The sequence below is a fragment of the Lutra lutra genome, chromosome 16, assembly GCF_902655055.1.
Source record: "Lutra lutra chromosome 16, mLutLut1.2, whole genome shotgun sequence".
Taxonomy (NCBI): Eukaryota; Metazoa; Chordata; class Mammalia; order Carnivora; family Mustelidae; genus Lutra; species Lutra lutra.
The window spans coordinates 59,967,545-59,986,991 of record NC_062293.1 but is presented as its reverse complement, the minus strand read 5'-3'; the positions used below and the strand labels follow the sequence as shown (position 1 = coordinate 59,986,991).

The 19,447-nt window shown below is 58.3% G+C and overlaps 1 protein-coding gene across 4 annotated transcripts in view; it reads right to left on the bottom strand.

The window, feature by feature from the left end:
• Window positions 1-566: 566 nt before the first annotated feature.
• The window catches only part of RABEP1 (rabaptin, RAB GTPase binding effector protein 1), an 88,840-nt gene continuing 69,959 nt past the window's right edge, over window positions 567-19,447 (bottom strand). For all 4 annotated transcript variants that reach the window (XM_047707634.1, XM_047707636.1, XM_047707633.1 and 1 more), the window contains 9 exons: window positions 19,234-19,338; window positions 17,728-17,844; window positions 12,327-12,425; window positions 8,707-8,847; window positions 4,631-4,820; window positions 4,089-4,144; window positions 2,577-2,675; window positions 1,978-2,094; window positions 567-1,460 (listed from right to left, as the gene is read on the bottom strand). In XM_047707634.1, the coding sequence (XP_047563590.1) occupies window positions 1,359-1,460; window positions 1,978-2,094; window positions 2,577-2,675; window positions 4,089-4,144; window positions 4,631-4,820; window positions 8,707-8,847; window positions 12,327-12,425; window positions 17,728-17,844; window positions 19,234-19,338 (1,026 nt within the window). In that variant the 3' untranslated portion in view covers window positions 567-1,358. The remainder of the gene's footprint in view (window positions 1,461-1,977; window positions 2,095-2,576; window positions 2,676-4,088; window positions 4,145-4,630; window positions 4,821-8,706; window positions 8,848-12,326; window positions 12,426-17,727; window positions 17,845-19,233; window positions 19,339-19,447) is intronic.

The following is a 19,447-nucleotide window of genomic DNA, read 5'->3' as shown; positions in this document are numbered from 1 at the left end:
GCCTTCTACAGAGACTTGACAGATTTTTAAAAACGGATTTTAATGTTTTGTGCGTGACGGGCCTAGAGCACCATTTCCCCAGTCAGTAGTTACCATTGGATTCACAGCTAAGAATGGCAGCGGGACCCTAGGAGTGAGCGCGGCGGTCCTCCTCTCGTCCTGGGGGCACAGGTTCGGGGCGGCCCAGCCTGCAAGACCACCCGCTTGGACCTGTGAGTTGACGCCGGCCGAGCCAGAGTCTGTCGCAGCCACTCCCGCCCGCTGGACTCCTTCACGTGCCCCGCCATGCGGCACCACAAGCATGAGGGTCCCTGAGGACGTGTGTGCGCGCCAGGCCCCAGCATCCCCCCGCAGGTGAGCACGAGCCCAGCACCTGCTCTCCAAGCTCCCTGCGGCGGGGCGGGGCCCGAGGCACAGATGCGACCGGCCGGGCTCCCACAGGCAGTGCCCACACCCCAGCGACATCCGAAGAGGGACACGAACCAGGCATCCGTCTGGGACGCTCGGAAACAAGGTACACGGGCTCGCGGACTTGAGGTGGAAATAAGCGGATGCAGAAGTTCATACTAGATGTCAGACAGAGCTCGTTTTATTAATATTATTTTTCCACTGATCCAATAACTAAACTAAAACAGTTTTCGGAAGAGCAGACGTGCCTGTTCGGCTTAACCCTGGTACCTGTGGGCTCGCAGAGTGCGTCCGGGGGCAGGAAGTGCTTCCGCGGCCTCTTGTGCTTCTCTGTGAACCTCGGCTTCCGGTGCGGGCGTCCCCGCACGCCCTCGGGTCTCACAGTCAAGTCGGCACCTGCGTCGGTGGTGTCGCCACCGTCCCGTGGTTCTCAGGCAGGTCCCCGTCGCGCTGAAGGTCTCCGACACAAGACAGGACGGTAAAAAGAAAGAAACACGCTGAGCTGAGCAGTGCAGTCCCCAGCGCCGGCCTGCTCTCCAGCTGCATATTTTAATATAAAATACTCGTCCGGCACACGACACCCCTCCAGAGCTGAACACGGTGACCGGTGCACTCCTCCCGGGTCTAGGACAAAACACGTAGTTCCAAACACGATCGGGACGTTACTTTGAAGGCAGGAGAATGTTGGAGAAAGCGGCACTTCCTCCGCCACCGAGCGGACCCCATCCCCCCGGAGTCCAGCATGTCCGTCTGTCCCCACGGGAAGTCCTTCCGTGCACGTCCCCCGGCCGGTCGCTGCTCCCGTGCCGCAGCATCATCTCCCACCAGAAGCAAGCGTGACTGCAGGCTCCTTCCTCGTGACTTCTTCAGTTAAGAGTTAAATAATAATTAACGTTGCTCTAAAGAGGAGGTAAAATCCCAGGGTGGCGGGCCGGCGTCTGCTGCGCGCGTCATGTCTCGGGGAGCTGGTTGATGTCGGTGAGCTTGGTGTCGTTGAGGATGGCCCGGATCCGCTCCAGGGAACCCGCCTGCCGGATCCGCTCCAGCTGCACCTGGGAAGCGACAGGGACACGTGCATGCGCCTCAGGCCAGACTCTCCCAAGCAGACTCGGTTTTGAGGCGACAGGGCCTCTCAGAGCAATTTGCTCTCTGGGGGCTGCCGTGTGAAAGGCCCAGACGGACTGCTGGGACCGCAACACGGATGACCCCCAACCCCTGGCCTCGTGGACACCACAGGCTGAGTTCGGGGCACACGAACAAACCGTGAGCTTCGAGGGTTGTTTCCAACCTCCCGAATGTCCCTGTAGGCATCCACCGGGCCCAAGGCCACAGGTGCCCCGCAGCCGGCCGTGGCGGTAGACAGGACACCATGGGGAGGACCACACCGAGCTGGGCCTCAAAGGAGGGGGATGGGCATGGGGCGCCCACGGCGGGAAGGCGGTGCTGGGGGTCGGGAGAGGAACTGAGTGCAGGCAGCGGCCCGGTGGGAAAGGGTCTCACGTCTGTGCCCTTGACCACTTTCTCGCGGAGCCGCCAGGGAGCGGGGCCCCAGGTCCCCGCGGACCTCACCTGCAGGGTCTGCGAGAGCTTCACGAAGTCCCTCTGCACCTGCTCGCTGACATCCAGCTCTGTCTGCAGCCGCTGCGCCTTGTTCTTTTCCTCAAACACGAGCTGCTCCGCAGCTGTCTGTGAGCGCAGTCCGCCGTGAGGCCCGGGAAGCTGCGGCCACGCAGCCCCACACCGGCCCCGCACAGCTCCCCCTGCGGCGCAAGGACAGAGCCACCACCCTGGGACCGCCGTTGGTCAGCAGAAAGCAGAGGCTGAGAGGAGCTACTGTAGCAGCGGGGACAACCCGGCACCTGCCATGGCGGCTCCCATGAGCCCGTCCGCCCGGCTGGGTAGCCGTCACGGGACCCTTTCTGGGGACACAGGACCCTCCAGTACCGCGGCCACAGTCGGCCTCACAGAGGCTGTCCTCACCGGGCTGGCTGCAGGCTGCGTGTATATGGGGGACAAGCCCCACAGACGGCCCAGAGCACCGCTTGCCACGGCGACCTGACAGGGTCCTTTCCCCTCCGCCCACGGATGGCCTTGGGGGACACGGCCCCAAGCTGCCATGTCCTCCCACACAGGCACCGTGCGACCCCGTGTTCCTGGCGCCGCGTCACCTTAGCCGCCGTCTCCTTCTTTAACTGCTCTTCCAAAGTCACCTTCAGCTCCTGGAGGCCCTCGAGCTGCTGCGACTTGTCCCTCAGGGTGGCCTCCAGCTGGGAAAGGGGAAAGCCGAGCTGGAGAAGCAGCCCCGCCCTCAGGCACCCCCGGCCGTGGCCACCAGCCGCCTGCGCCATCCCCACCGGCTCATTGCTGCCCCCCAAGACCTCCTGCCTCATCGGACATCCATCAGGTCCCTACTAGGTCCTGAGGCCAGGGGACAGAGGTCAGGAGACAGACGTGCGTGTGACTCATGGCTCGTGACCGCGGAAAAGCAGCATGTCATCCTGCCAGAAAAGCTGACGTGACATTGACCCATAACAGAAACATTTTCCAGGGAAGGAGAGTGGGAAGGGGTGAAGGCGGGTAGACGTGTAAGAATGTGTAAGAACGCTCGGAACCGGGGTGAGTCCCTGCTGGCAGCAGGCCCTGCGGGCGGACATGGGGAGGCCCTGAGCTGGGCTGGGGACACGGGCTCCATCCTGGCGACGGCAGGGGCCACAGGGGGGTTGACAGCGACACAGTCGTGTTTGCGTCCTAGTAGTTCTGAAAGACCCCCGGGGGCTTTACTACGAAGAGGACCCGGGAGGGGTCCGTGTTGGAGGCAGGCGGAGGCATCAGGCTGGTAGAGTGAGCAGGCCGAGCACTTAAGTCTGAGCCCAAACAGGCGATGCGTGCGGACAAGACGGATACAGTCTGCCCGTCTGCCCCCCGCAGTGCAGGAGCCGGAATCGTGGCGCCGGGGACAAACCAGAGGGCGCGCACTCCTACCAGTGGCCGCAGCATGTGGTGGAAAACTGTCAGGAGGTGACGGTTTCCAGGAGGGAGATACCAAGTACGCGGGGCCCAGACGGTGGGATGGGCGGCCCAACACCTAGCAGAAGCCGTCCCTTCCCTGAAGGAACCCAAACGCACCGGGAGGGCCACAGGCAGTGAGGTCATGTGGACGGCGGGCGGGACCGTCACAGCTGAGGGTGAGGGGCCTGAGGGGGCGGGGAGGGGACAGCGGACGGGCACGGGACACACGGGGCTGCTCAGCCAGGGCCGGTGGCAGCCTGGGCCAGAGACGGACAGAAGCCAGGCCCCTGGGTTTCGCCAGAGACCGCGTGAAGAGGCAAGCAGCCGGAAAGGAGAGACGGCAGAGCCACAGGGAAGCCGCGGACAGCGAGACAGGAGGGGAGTGGACGAGGACTCAGCGGCCGGGCTTGCGGGATGAAGGGCGTGCCCGGTGGGGGCGCAGGGCATGGGGCCGGCAGGCAGCAGTGTTGATGTCAGGACTGCGAGCTGGCTATAAAACCCCCTCCCACTTGTAGGAGACCCTGTTCCACACCGACACGTCCTGACCCCACCCGCCTGTCCCTGAGCCCCAGCGGACACCAGGCAGACACTCCCTGCGGGCAGGACAAGGCCCGTCTCTCACACACGACTCCCAGCTGCAGTGCAGCCCCCCTGGACCTCAGGAGACTCACCTGTGCCTTTTCCACTTTTATTCTTTCTAGTTCCGCTTTTAGGCTAGACACGGAAGCTGGAAGGGAAGGGTGGGGGGAAGCGTCAGCCTTGCTGAGGTCTTCTTCATTCATGCCCCCTTCTCCCATAAGCTCGATCTCAAACAAGGAAAGCAGTCGGACCCCAAGAGCAGACCAGTGCCCCTCTCTCAAGTGCCCCAGCCCCCGCAGCGGCACGAAGCTCTAGTGCAGGCAGAGGCCACATGGAAAGTGCGTCCTGCGCCAGGTCGAACTCCGGGGCCGGTGCAGCCCAGCAGGGCTCTGGTGACACCCCAGGGCTCTGCCAGGAGCGGCCAGCTCCACTCCCCGAATACGGGATTTTCAAGTCCCAATTAAATCTGAATATACTCCGGATAGATCAGAACATCTGAAAACCCCTTCGTTCTTTCCTACACCTCCCCTGCCCGTTTGCTGCCTTCCACGTGTATATAATCCCAAGTCAGCCTGCTGGTGCCCCATGTCCCCCATCCACTTCTCCCAGGCCCCGCCCACGGCCCGGGCCCCACCCAGCTCCTCCTTGCAGTTTTCGATCTCCAGCTGCAGGGTCTCCTCGAGGTTCTCCTTCAAGCACTGCTCGGCCTGAATCTGCTCTTTGAGGAACAGGATCTCGGCCTTCAGCTTCTCCTCTGTGTGCTCCGCCGCCGTCCGCACGTGCACTATGCTCTCCCGGTATTTGAGGACCAGCTCCCGCAGCGCCTGCAGCCGAGAAACCGGGCTCGCCGGCTGTGCGACACGAGAAACCCCCGACGGCTCCAGCCCCCGAATCCGCGGGCGCCGTGAAGCTCGCCCTCGGGGCTCCCCGCCACGGCGCTCCGCGGCAGAACCCGACGCTCCGGCCGGAAACAGGCACGGCGGGATGCGCGTCTCCCCCAAGACCGCCTCCTCAGCAGAAAAGCAAGAACACATGGGACGCGCAGTGTGGGCGGGCTGTGCAGGCCTCCACGGCCCCGCGGTCAGCTGGTCAAACCTGGGGGAGTCGGGGTGAGGCCCCAGCAGGCCACGCCCCCAAGCAAGCGTGGCTTTGGCGCAGAGTGACCTCACACGTGCACTGACACGCTCTGACCAGCGCCGGCCACAGACCACGGGCAACACTGGGCCAGACACCGTGGGCCAAAGAGCCGCTTTCCAAGGGGAGCGCCTGTTTTTCTATAATAAATTCAGTTTAAATCTTACTTCCCTAAATCGTAGCTGTCTTCTTTTTAAAAAAGTCAAATCACACCCTAAGGCAACTGTGAGGTAAACGCGGACTCCTCAGGTCGCCGCCAGCAGCACCTTAAGTCAGCTCGGGCAGAGCAAAGAGCACCCAGAGACCATGGGAGGAAAGCCCTGAGATCTCCTCCTGGAGCAGGTCTAAGCCTCGGCCCCCACCCGCACTGGTCACACAGCCTTCAGGCCTTCCAGGAAGTGTGCTCAATCCAGGAGTTCAAGTCTAGAGAGCCCGGAAAAGAGGAGCCTGCCCAGGGACAGAACCGCTCATCGGGGGGACGGTGGGGGGAGCGCGGGGGGACGGTGGGCAGAGCGCGAGCAGACGGGTCCCCAAACTCTGCCGAGATCAGCCACCAGTTCCCAAAGGGCAGCGCCAGTGGCCTGCACAGAGACACGAGGTCGGGAGGGCAGAGGCCAGACACAGCGCTGGTGGCAGGTCAGCGAGGCGGCCCTGTGAGTAAATAAAACCCAGTGGTCGTGTTCATATGTACACGGGGGGCGGGGGGGGGGGAAGAGAAGGCCGAAGTTGTAGAGATTGGATCTGCAGGGTAGGATCAGGGAAAACGGTTACAAAATTATAAATTTATGTAGTGTTGATACTTAGACAGTTAACTATTGTAAGTTCTTTTTTTTAAAAAATGGAAACAAAAGATCTCACAAGTAACGACTGCTCCTTGCCTAATACTGTCTGCATCTCCTGGGCTTGGCCTTAGATGCGGCTGCTGACGCTGAAGGACCTGCCAGTGGTGCAGCACGAGGGTGGGGAGTGTGTGGGGCATGTGCGGGGCTGCGAGCGCACCCGGCCCGCCTGATCTCAGGCCCGCCTGGGACCCAGACGGGAGATGGTCACAAGTGTCTCTGGGAAGCGGGCAGTTTCACAGCCCACATCCACCCAACCTCACAGGAACAGAGCGACCCCACGTGTCAGTGAAGTTAAGTGAGGGCAGGAGGGTGGCAGGTGCCGTTCACCCTCTCCAGGCTGGTACAGAAAACCAAGCCCGGCAAGCCCTCCACGACTCCCGTTTCCACAGTGCTCCCCGGGGCTCTGCAAATCACTGCTCTGGTGAGGGGCTTAGGTCTAGACCAAGCATGCGTAACTCCACAGTAAAAAAGATACAACCCAACTTAGAAATGAGCCCAAGATCTGAACAGACGTTTCTCCAAGGAACACAGACAAATGGCCGATAAACCCACGAGAAAACACTGACTACCGCTGCGTGGGCACGGAACACACAAGAACCACAAGACGCTGCTCCACACCCGCCGCACCAGCTAGAGTAAAACAGTGAGACGGGCACCACTGAGGACAGGCACCAGAGGGGATGGGCAGCAGCCAGAACGGGACAGCAGGGACAGGACCAGTGGGGACGGGACCAGCGGGGACGGGACCAGCAGGGACAGGCACCAGAGGGGACAGGACCAGCGAGGAAGAGACCAGCGGGGACAGGGACCAGCCAGGATGGGACCACCGGGGACGGGGATCAGCCGGGACGGGAACAGCGGGGACGGGTACCAGCAGGGATGGGACCAGCGAGGACGGGACCAGCGGGGACTGGGACCAGCCGGGATGGGACCAGCGAGGACGGGACCAGAGGGGACGGGCAGCAGCCAGGACAGGACCAGCCAGGATGGGACCACCGGGGACGGGGATCAGCCGGGACGGGAACAGCGGGGACGGGTACCAGCAGGGATGGGACCAGCGGGGACAGGAACCAGTGGAGACAGCAGTCAGGACAGGACCAGCGGGGACAGGGGCCAGCCAGGACGGGATCAGCAAGGACGGGTACCAGTGGGGACAGGACCAGCAGGGATGGGCACCAGCAGGGACGGGGACCAGCCGGGATGGGACCAGCCAGGACGGGACCAGTGAGGACAGGCACCAGTGAGGATGGGTACCACCAGGGACGGTACCAGCGGGGATAGGGACCAGTGGAGACGGGCAGCTGCCAGGACAGGACCAGCGGGGATGGGACCAGTGGGGACAGGGACCAACCAGGATGGGACCAGCAAGGACGGGTACCAGTGGGGACGGGACCAGTGGGGACGGGCACCAGTGGGGATGGGGACCAGCCGGGATGGGACCTGTGGAGATGGGACCAGTGAGGATGGGCAGTAGCCAGGATGGGACCAGCGGGGATGGGAGCAGAGTGGAAGAGACCAGCGGGGACGGGAACCAGCCAGGACGGACCGGTGAGGATGGGACCAGCGGGGATGAGGACCAGCAGGGACGGGACTAGTGGGGACCGGGACCAGCCGGGATGGGGACCAGCTGGGATGGGACCAGCGAGGACAGACCAGCAAGGACGGGACCAGCAGGGATGGGCAGCAGCCAAGACAGGACCAGCCGGGATGGGACCAGTGGGGACGGGGATCAGCAGGGACAGGACCAGCGGGGACGGGACCAGCGGGGACGGGGACCAGTGGAGACGGGCAACAGTCAAGACGGGACCAGCAGGGATGGGGACCAGCCAGGACGGGGACCAGCCAGGACGGGGACCAGTGGGGATGGGACCAGCCGGGACGGGACCAGTAAGGGCAGGCAATAGTGAGGATGGGTACTACCAGGGACGGGACCAGTGGGGACAGGAACCAGTGGAGACAGGCAGCAGCAAGGACAGGACCAGCGGGGACGGGACCAGTGGGGACAGGAACCAGCCAGGATGGGACCAGCAAGGACAGGTACCAGCAGGGACGGGCACCAGTGGGGATGGGGACCAGCTGGGACGGGACCAGTGGGGATGGGACCAGCGAGGATGGGCAGTAGCCAGGACGGGACGAGCGGGGACAGGAGCAGAGCAGAAGGTACCAGCAAGGATGCGGACCGATGGGGACGGGCACCAGCGGGGACAGGAGAGAGCCTCATGGAATCACTGCGCAGCTCTCACAGGCCCTGTGACTGTACCTCAAGGTATGTCCCCCAGAGAAACCCACATGAGCAGCGATGTCCACAGCAACATCATCCGCAGCCGTGCGCACGAGGAGATCCCCCGGATGCCCACCCAGAGACCAGCGGGTAAATAGAACGTCCATGCGGCCAAGATAAGGGCGGGCACTCGGATGCGGCTGTGCGGTGTGGTGACCGCGGACAACGGTCTGCGGTGGCAAAGGACCATACACCGCCCACACCGCAGGGTCCCAGCCACGCAGAGCACGGCACAGCAACGCCGGGAAGAGAGGAGCTCGGCAGGTGGTCCGGGCGGGGCGGTGGGGGGAGAAGGGCCCAGCGTCTTCCGGAGGTGATGAGCACGTGTTGAAATGATGGGGCCGCATCCGAGAGCCGCCGGCGCCACCTGCGCGACCCACCGCAGGCGAGAACGGGCCAGCGGCCGTTTCAGAAGCAGCGCATCTGCGCTCTGAGCCGGGGGAAACGCAGTACCTCCAGAGTGTCCGGGAGCACGGAGTCTTCCGCCTGCTGCAGCGACGCATGCAGGCTGTGCTTCCCCTGCAGACTGTCGTTGTCCTTCTGCAGCCTGGCCAGCTCATCCGCCACCTGCTCCCGCGACCGCAGCAGCACCGCCTGCAACACACGCCAGAGTCGTTGCCGCCGCCGCAGCCGGGGGACGCCGGGCCAAAGCAGCGGGGGCTGGGCACGCGGGGACACTCGGTAGGACTGCCGCGCCACCGGCAGGGGCTCCTCCCTCTCGGGATGCAGACAGGAAGAAGCACGGGCAGCAGAGACGTCATGACCCCTCCCCCGCTCCCCTGCAGCCGCGGCTTCACTCAAACAGAGCATGTGTGGGAGCACACACTGCATGACCCTGTCTCCCCACCTGCCGGGACAGCCGAGCAGCACCGGCTCCCTTGCACAGAGTTCAGAGTCCCCACGCACAGCCCAACAGTCATGCGCGCTGTGGTCGGCAGGAGGACCCCTGCTTGGAACTACAGGACACCTGAGCAGCTCATTCCTAAAATGGGACCGGTGCCCACGTGTGTTTGCACGCTGACGCACAATACAATTGTAGGTATTTGATGAGGACCTGAATCGTTATAAAAATTACCCCAGCTACTTTGAGCACATGATGAAATTCTGCACAAGTATCTGACTTCTGCGACTTTACCCAGTCATTTCACCGGCGCGCGTGTAAACACAGACCGTGCGCTCCAATGCTCCGTTAGCAGCTGCGGCTCTACACGAGGCATGCACCGCACTGGGGGGCACAAAGACAAAAGCCGGAGCCTGGCCCGGACAAGCTCACAGGAGGAGAGCTTGGCAAAGCGACAACCCCAGGGAAGTGTGAGCACTAGGATAGGGGACGGGAGCAGCAGGGATAACAGGACAGAGCAGTTCCAAGGTGAGAGGCTCAAGGTCATTTCCCACAGAAGGGGACTGCTGCATCCGGAAGGACGAAGGCTGCTGGCAGGCCTGCGTGGTCACGCATCAATCTCCGTTCATCCTGCGGCTCTTATCTGCAGGCCTGAAGCCACTGGGCTTAAACTCCCCTTCAGCCCTTTCCCAAAATATGAGCATCCCACTCTATCGGGGACATGGAAAGTGGGAAAGAATAACATGGGTATAGCTGCTACTTTTATAAAGAGAAAAACACGAGGATACACCAAAAATAAATTAAAATGAGCCTAAACAGGAGGGGGCAGGATGGAGTGAAAGGAATAGGGAACGGAAGAAGTATGAGCATCTATCCATTTTTATAGTTTTATGAACCATGTTGCATGTCCCCCCCCAAAAAAAGTAAATCAAAAAAGAAAAAAAGGGAAACCCAAAAGCATCACATGGGCAGACACAAACGGAGCTCACCCTGCATGGAAGCGGTACAGTAACCACAAAGGAAGCAGGTAACCTCAGCAGCTTTGGAAACACAGGGTACACCGCGAACCCTCAGCTGGGACACATTCTAAGAGCAAGAAATGCTACAAAGGATCACAGAAACTCACTCAACGCTCTTGCTCTTGTTGGTGGCACTAGGCGGTCACTCAGAAACTGTGGTGCCCCTGCCCTAACCAGGTGACGGCCGCCGCACAGAAAGCCCCCTGGTCCGCAGAGCGCCCCACAGACTCACTGCATCTCTGTGCTGCTCGTGCCCAGATGCCTAACCTGAAACGAATTGCGCGGGAATAATCCAACACGTGATTCTAGGGGGCAGCTGCTCTGGGCTCTGCAAAAATGCTAATGTCACAAACGACCAAAAAAAACAAAAACAAAAAAACCACCACCAGGGCACCTGGCTCAGCGGGTTAAGCCTCTGCCTTCAGCTCAGGTCATGATCCCAGAGTCCTGGGATCGAGTCCCACATCGGGCTCTCTGCTCAGCAGGGAGGCTGCTTCCCCTCCCCTCTCTGTCTCTCTGCCTACTTGTGATCTCTCTCTCTCTGTCAAATAAATAAATAAATAAAATCTTTAAAAAAAAAAAAAAAACCCACCAAAATGGTAGATGACTGTTCTAGATTATCAGAGACTAAAAGAGAGTAAAGTGCCAAGACAGCAAAAGACAATATGTTATTCCTGACTGGTTCTTCCACCAAAAAATCAGAATAAAAAACTGAAACCACCCTTATGAAGAACCACGCACTTTGGGGACCCTGGTCCCATTTTAAGGGTACGAGAACAGCACCATGGTGGAGGAGAAGCACCCCTCCTCAGCTCTCCGGAGAGGTGTGCTCAAATATTTTGGAGCAGCACAGTGTCTGCGAATGATTTACAGGTGGCTCAGAAAACACACACACACACACACACACACAGATGGGAGAGACAGAGAAGCCTCAGCAGTGCAGGTGCAGCCCAACACTGACAACTGGGAACGCTAACTGGAGACGCTAGGAGCGTCCATTCCATGAGCCACTGGAGACAGACGCTCTCCCAGACGCTGCTGGGGGAACGCGAAGATCCCAGGCATGGCCACAGTGGCTCCTGTGAGAAGGGGCAAAGACACGGGGTCTCTCTCCCTCACTCCAAGAACCTGTGCAGGTCACGTCAAGAAAGGGGTTGGGCCGCGGACAGAGTGCGGGACCCCAGCCTGCCTTCGAACACGTCTCTGGTCACCTGCAACGCGTGCGTTCTAAGCAGCGTCCACTCGGGACGTATGTGCAGGCCGACGTGTGCAGAAGACAAGCAGGCAGCGATGAGGGAGGACAGAGGAGAGAGGAGCTAAACGCTGGAATGCTGTCAGCATTTAGCAGCGGGTTTTGCACTGACAGTTACCGTGTTATACCCTCTAATCAACGAGAAGGTATGAAAGTCCCTGGTCAAGGGTCAGAATGAGACGCTCCAGAGCCCAGGGCTAGTATTTCGGGTACCAGCTCCAGAGGCGCTCAGACGCTGACCCGACGCCAGCCAAGAACAAAGCACTGCCGTGCCCAGACAACCGGAGGCCTTCCCCCGTCACTGCTGGCCGAGCAGGACGCGAGGCAGCTCTGGGATCACCCCAGCTCTGCCAGCTCGGCCATCATCTACAAGGGTCATCGGCGTTGGATTCCAGCTTCAAGGAAACGGAAGCACAGGCGGATGGAGCGGCCCAGTGGGGAAGGAGGCCCAGTCCAGGGAGCTACCCTGCGGGGTTCCCAGCAGCTCTTCCTCCAGGAGCTGTCCACCCCAGCCCTCAAGATGGACAGACGGCCCCCTGCAGCACCGCAGTGATGGTGCCCGTGTTGGTGCCCGGAAGCCCCGGAAGCCCGCTTTCGGTCAGGGAGCTGCTCAGGGCAGGTACGGGATGGTTTGAAGGCTCCAGCTGCCGGGGCTGTGGGGGTTTTCAATGTCCACCTTGTATCTGAGCCCACCGGCAGCCCAGAGCTCACCCTACTGACACTGACCAAGTCAGAAAAGGACAGTAAGTTAAAGGTCCGAGTGGTTTTGGCTGGGAGGCAGATTTAGAAAAGGAGTGGGGTCCTCACATAACCTCGTCCATGACCGACACTGCTTCAGCCCCGGAGAGCCGAACAGCGGGGCCACTGGGCCAGGGAGACAGTCGCAGCAAAGAGGGTCTCACAACAGAATAAGAAAGGAATCTCTTCAACACGGTTCATGCTAACTTAAATGTCAACTTACCATCTGCTCCTGAACATCCCTTTTCGCCTGGGAAAAGCCCTGCTGTAACTCTTCAAGTAAGCTCTCAGACGCCTGGGCTCTCAGGACAAGTGCGGAGATCTTAAAAGACAAAAGCGCACACGGACAATATCGTTAGGGAGCTGGCGATTCTGACAGGAACCCTTGCAGCCCCGGCTTATCTCACACTCAGAGCTGATGTTGGCTTCATTTGTCACAAGCCATCACCACTCACGGCGCAGATGCGCATGCCTCTGTGGGGCCTCAGCCCTCCCGCCACACTGGGCGGCAGCAGCAGTGCCCGGGCTCGTGCACCACCATGCACGGACAGCGCTACTGGGCTCTCCGGACTTAGAGGACAACCCATGTGGCCTACTCATAGTACCCTGTAAGGAGCTTTTAGGAAAAAAAATTAAAAATTCTGAAACTCTGTCAACTAAAAAAAAAAAAAAAACAAAAACACACACACAGTATAAAGAACAAATAGATTTTCTCTGAACTAGCTTCAGGCTTCAAGATGACTTACTTCAAAGCAATAAACACATGATTAACATCACTGAACTCTCAACTCACTTCGACTTAATGTTCCCGAGACGGGTCCTGTGAGACTCGGGGAGAGTTGGGGGCTCGTACGTAACAATGATAAAATACAGCAACACACATGTGTTTAGACACTGAAAACATGACTATCTGCTCCCAGTACTGGCAGATCAGGCTATGGGACCCAACCTTCCTATTTGGAATTAGGAAAACCAGATAAAAATATGAACAATATCTACTTGAAGGACCTGGAGGAGACGGCAAAAAAGACACAGAGCCCCAGACCAGACAGAGGACGCGTGGAGAGTCAAGCGGCATTTGGAACAGCTCTTCCCTAGAAGCACGTGCTGGTTCCTAAAGAAACACACATGACACCACAAAGCTCAGTGCCCAAGGGTAGGGGGGCAGAGATGAGAGTCCAGAACCCATGATGCAAAGGGAGCCAAGGACTGGGTCCCCAGAGGGTGACACCAAGGAAAAGGGAAGACTTTAACCCAACCTTCATACCTTTATGTACTCTCTATTCCTGTGACTGGATGACGGTGGTCCGGGATTGTGAGGACCACTAGTTGCCTCTCATTAGGAAAATGGCTTTGTTTTTTTTTTTTAAGAGTTTTATTTATTTGAGAGGGAAAAAAGGAGCGGTGGGGAGAAGCAAAGGGGGAAGCAGGCTCCCCGCTGAGCAGGGAGCCCGATGGGGGACTCGATCCCAGGACCCTGAGATCATAACCTGAGATGAAGGCACAGGCTTTAACCCACCAAACCACCCAGGCGCCCCCCCCCCCTTTTAAGATTTTATTAATCTATTTGACAGAGAGGGAACAAAAGCAGGGGAAGAGGGAGAGGTGGAAGCAGACTCCCCGCTGAGCAGGGAGCCCAATGCGGGGCTCGATCCCAGGACCCTGAGATCATGACCTGAGCTGAAGGCAGATGTTTAACTCAGTAAGCCACCCAGATTTTATATTTTTTCAACATTTTCACATATGTCTAGCACTCAAGTAAAAATGCAAACACATCTAAAGTGAATCCAGATTTAGATTATTAGAGACAGACTGTATCTGACCTGTCCAGAGATTTAAAAGGCAGAATTTAGACCTACTGGAGATCTAGGAAAAATGGGAAGTAACCAAAAGGATACGATAAACAGAAAAAAAAAAATCAACTGTCTTAGTTAAAAATTTCAGTGGATGCGTTTTAATAGATCAGACCCACTTGAAGAGAAAATGAGTCAGCTGTAAGAGCTGAAGAAAAAGAACGAAGACAAAAATGTTAGAAAATACAGAAAAGCCTTAAAAAGCCACGGAGAGACCGCGTGTGGGTCTAACATGAGCATCTGCAGAGGCGCGGCCATGGAGGCGGAGAGCCAGGAGGGCGAAGGCAACCCTCTCACAGCGACCCAGCACCTGCTCGAGGCCGCTCCCGAGAAGTAGGGCCGCGCGTCTGCCGCAGACACACGGGGGTACCGGAGTGCGAGTGCTTGCAGAAGCCAGAAACGACGCTGCGCCCTCCACCACGGATCGCACGACAGGGCCACCTCCCCGGCACAGAAGGACACGCGGGAACATCTCCCCACAGACGTGCCTCGTGGTGCGCAGGGGCCTCCCAGACGGAGGGACCCAACAGAGCTGCCGGACGACAGGCTTCCCTCTACGCACAGTCGAGGCCGCGCCGCGCGGCCCACAGCGCGGGACGCCAGAAGCCCGCCTGCCTCTCGGTGCGGCTGCGCAACAGGGCACACGGCAACACGAGTTCCATGTCCCGATCCAGGTGAGGACCGCCCTGGCACATCTTTCACACGTTAAAATCCATCCAAGTTTACACGTGAGATTTCTGCTTGCTGTAGGTAATGTCTCAGTAAAAGCAAGTTTTTAAAGGACACATGATGGCTGAGAATATTCCAACTGCGGTGTAAGACATCAATTCAGAAATTCAAGAAACCCTATGAGAACCCCAAACAGCAGAAGAAGGAAAAAGATACACCGAGGTACAGCACAGTGAAACTGCTGAAAACGAAAGCCAAAAAGAGCATCCTTAACACAGCCAGGGGAGAAAACAACATTTTACCTAAAGGAGCAACAGTGAGACGCCCACGGACTTCTTACGAGAAACTCGGACGCCAGAGCGATGAGAGCGCCAGAGGCAAGCAGCCCCGTGCTCAGGCCTGCAGTCCGCTAAGCACCCTTCTTGGATGAAGGTGGGAGTAAGACGGTCGATCTGACAGACGAGAATAGGGACAAGTACAGACTTACAAGATGCACGAGGCCCACAGCGGCCTTTCTCCACACTGATCACAACGAGAAACTCTGGATAAATACGAAAGCTACCCAAGGACTGAAAAATAAGCAAAAGCAGTCGAGGGAAGGAAGTCAGCAGAAGAAGCAGCAACCCCTCAGGGGTGAACCCACGGTCCCCACGCGGCTCTCCCACTTCCGACCGCCCCATGGGAGGGCCGCCTGGCTGCGGGGGCACAGGGCCGTTCCTGGGGACGAGCGCTAGAGAAAGGGCATCCACGGCGCAAGCCCCACACCCACCCCTGAGCAATCCGCAAGTGAACACATCCAACAGCTCCGCAGAGGCTTCGAGAAATGGACCGGTCACCCAATGAGACAGAACTTGCTAACGGAACCTGATCACGTTAACAGAACGCTGAGTCTCACGATAAAATATCCCTAATTCCGGGACACAATCTAAAAGCACCTGACACGGAGAGAATCAGGAAAATGTGAGCAATTCTCAAAGGAAAGGAACTCCCACACACCAGCCCCACAATGACCCGACATCTCTGAGGCAGGTACGCGAACCATGCCACACGAGACAAAGGTGAGCGCCCGTGACACGAATGAAAACACAGCTCGCAGCAGCAAAACAAAAACCCTTAAAAAAGAGCAGCAGGTGGAAAGGTTGCTGTGAATCACGGCAGAGAATCTGGTACAGAAGCAGCCAAACCAATCGGAGAGAACAGAGACTGAGCCTGAGCCACAGGCGCACACCCACCGGGCGAGCGACCAGACGGCCCTGCCGGGCGGACAAAGGGGGTCTTTTCACTAAATGGTACAGGAACCGGCTAAGCATATGGAAAAAATAAAATTTCACCTTTATCTATGCAACTACATCAAAGTCAGCTCTAGATGGGTTTTTAGATATAAAGGTGACTATAAACAATGAAGCTTCTGGAAAAATAATGTAAAAACATCGTTATAACACGAGGGTAACAAAATACTCATTTTTTAAAAAATATTTTTATTATTTATTTTAGAGAAGAGCCCATGAGCAGGGAGAGGAACAGAGGGGGAGGAGGAGGGAGGGGAAGAATGCCGAGCAGACTCTGCAGGGAGCACACAGCCCACACAGTGTTCAGTCCCAGCACCCTGAGATCACAACCTGAGCCGAGATCAAGAGTTGGATGTTCAACTGAGTCATCCAGGTGCCCCAAGAAAATACTGTTTTAAAAAATGGAACAAAAATCACCAATCGTAAACGTCAATAAACCTGGCTACCTGAAAATCAAAAACTTTGGTTCATCAAAAGGCACCAATAAGTAACGGAAACATAAAATATGAGAGACACGTGCCACACAAGTCACCAAAGACTCTAGTACAATTATGTAAGGAGCTTCTAACAAGTCGGAAAAATAACCAAAAACAGATAAACAGACTAGACAATCCAACAGACAATCAGCATAAGACTGGAGAGGACTCACACACGTGCACGCGTGCGCACACACGCACACAAACACACTGATAACCCAGAGGCCAAGAAACAGGACAAGTGCCACACAACCTGGGTGGTCTTCGGAGAAAAGCACATGCAGCCCCCGTGAGACCCCAGCATCACCTGCCACAACCACAGGCCCACAGGGACCCCCTGTGCATTGCTAGCGAGAGCGTAAATGCAGACGGCCACTGTGGACGATGGTCTGGCCTTGTCACCCGCCGTCATCTGCTGCGTGCATTCCAAATGCTCCAAGCCAGGCATGGCCCTTATGGGTGGAAACCAGCAGAAGAAGCACGTGCCACCAGCCCCACATGGAAATTTCAGAGCAGAATCACTTCTAACACTGCAGAACGGGAAGCCACCCAAACGCACATCCTGACAGAAAGACGGACGGACCCGTACAGGATGGGTGTGCGATGACCCCAAGGAAGCAGCCACCGCTCCCGCGTCAGGGAAGAGCATCACAATGCCACATGGAGGACGACAAGACGATACGCGCATTGGACAGTGTCCGAAGTTAGGCGGGGGCAGGCCTGGCGGGCAGGTTCGCATGTGGCTCTTCTGTCCTGACAGGGCTCCGCAGAAAGGAGCACGGGCATGCCAGGTCTGTCCAGGAAGCTTTGAGTTTCTTTTATGTGTTACACATTTAAGAAGTCAGTAAGAATTTAAAAAGCATCACTCCTGAGACGCCTGGGTGGCTCAGTGGGTTAAGCGTCTGCTTTTGGCTCAGGTCATGATCCCAGGGTCCTGGGATCGAGTCCCACATGGGGCTCCCTGCTCAGCAGGGAGCCTGCTTCTCCCTCTTCCTGCCTCTCTGTCTGCCTGTGCTCATGCTCATGCACATGTACTCTCTCTCTAACAAATAAATAAAATCTTTTAAAAAAATAATAAAATAAAATAAAAAGCATCACTCAGGTCAGAAAGCTGTGTGTGTGCAGCAGGAAAACCTGCTGAAGGTAGAAAACGCGAGCCCGCGGATAGCCATGGAGCACACAGCCACGCCTCCCAGCTCCGGAGGGCCCGCCGCAGAAAGCTCGGGAAGGGAGCTTGACTCCCAGAGCGCAGACAGACCCAGGGTCTCAGCGGAGAGACCAGGGCTGGGGTCCCGGAGTCACCGCCCGCAGCTGCACGGTGCCATCAGCCCGCGTACCTGGTGGCCAGCGTCATGGGCGCTGCGGCTCAGGGCAGCCTCCAGCTCCTGCCGCTCCCGCGCCGTAGTCTCCAGCTGCTCGTGCGCCTGCCTCAGCATGGCCTGCAGCTTCTTCACCTGCGGACGGCAAACGCCAGTGCACACGCAGCTCCCACGGAAGCCTCCGTGCGCTAGAACTAAGGCCCGACCTCCAGAAATTTTAAAGAGCTCATCTGTTTTCCTCCCCAGAAACAGCAAGCACTGGTTGATTCAGAATGGCCGGCAGCATTCGAGGGCAGTGCTGGGCTCCGGCTGAGCAGCCGGCCTCGCAGGCATGCTCTCGTGCTGGAAGTTCGCTCCCCATCCTGGCCCTTACTCTGCTCTGTCCGCTGCCTCCCATCTGCACCCACGCTAACACTACGCACCTCCTCTGAGAGCAAAGACAAATCTTATTATTTCCCTACTTGGAATTCCTAAACGCGTCCCAAGGCCCTCAGGGTAGAAGTCAGGTGCCGTCCACCAGCAGCGCTCCCCCGTGACCTTACCCTGTCTTCCCTCTACAGCGTCGTCTCCCCTCCTGCTCCCCTACACAGCCCCGAGCCGACCATGCTTCCGGAACACAGCGCTCCCCTTCCTAAGTGTTTCTTTGTGCACCTCTCCTGTCCCTGAACACCCTCTCCCGTTTCTTCTCCCGATTTTCACTCCGGCTCTAGAACACACCTAGCTCAAGCGTCACCTTCCCTGAGCGCATGGCGAGGCCCTCCCGCGTCTCTAGAAAGTGTTTCCAATGTCTACGGGAACCAGCGCACCCGGAGGAAATGAATGGCGGTGGCATCAGGACATATCAAGCCGTCCTCCTAACCTGTGTATCTAATTTTAAGACAACTAAGGAGATAATCTTTACAATAATCAAATAATTTGGAAACATAAGGAAAAAATCGTCTGTTCCTCCTACGTCCTCTCACAAGCCCACTCTCCGGAGACTCCCCTTCCCTAAGTGTCCTCAAGAATTCGCCGTGCTTGGAGAGGGACCTGCCCATCCCCACACACAATCCGTCAGGTCTCAAGTTCTTTGCCCCCGAGAACTCGCCCTCATCCACTCAGCAAGTCTGTGACAAGAAGCGGGCGACAGCAGTGAAGAGTCCACGCAGGGTTAAGAGGATGCGCCTGGGAGCTTCCGGCCTGCGCAGCACCAGCGAACGACCCCCCCCCCCCCCCCCCCCCGCAGGTCCCGGCTGCGGGAACACACTCTGCGGGGGCGCTCCTGAGCAGCCGGCGGCCGTGCGCAGAGGGGCAGGCACCGGGACCCCGGGTGCCACTGCCCCTCCAAGAGCCCGGCCGGCTGGCACGGGAGCGGGTGAGCCAAGGGAGCGCGGACAGAAAGTCCTGGTGTGCCCCCCACGGAATGCAGCGGGCGTCCCGGAGGTCACATGGATGTATGTCCCCAAGCGAAGGGAGAAGGGAGCCCTTATTTCCACGCATCCGGGGGAAGGACACCACCGCCCTCCGGTCTCGCGAGCAGCTCACCTGGTCTCTGGTCTCTGCCTCCTGAACCTGAACACCCTGCAGCTGCTTCTCATAGTTGGAGCACATGTCGCAGCGTCGGCCGAGTTTGTTCCCCGCGTTATGAACCTGAGGGCACCAAAACAACCCTACTCAGGCCGCCCAGGTCGTTCCACCCACGCTACCCAGACAGCCCGGGCGGGGTAAACGATGTCGTCACAGATTTATAGCAACACAG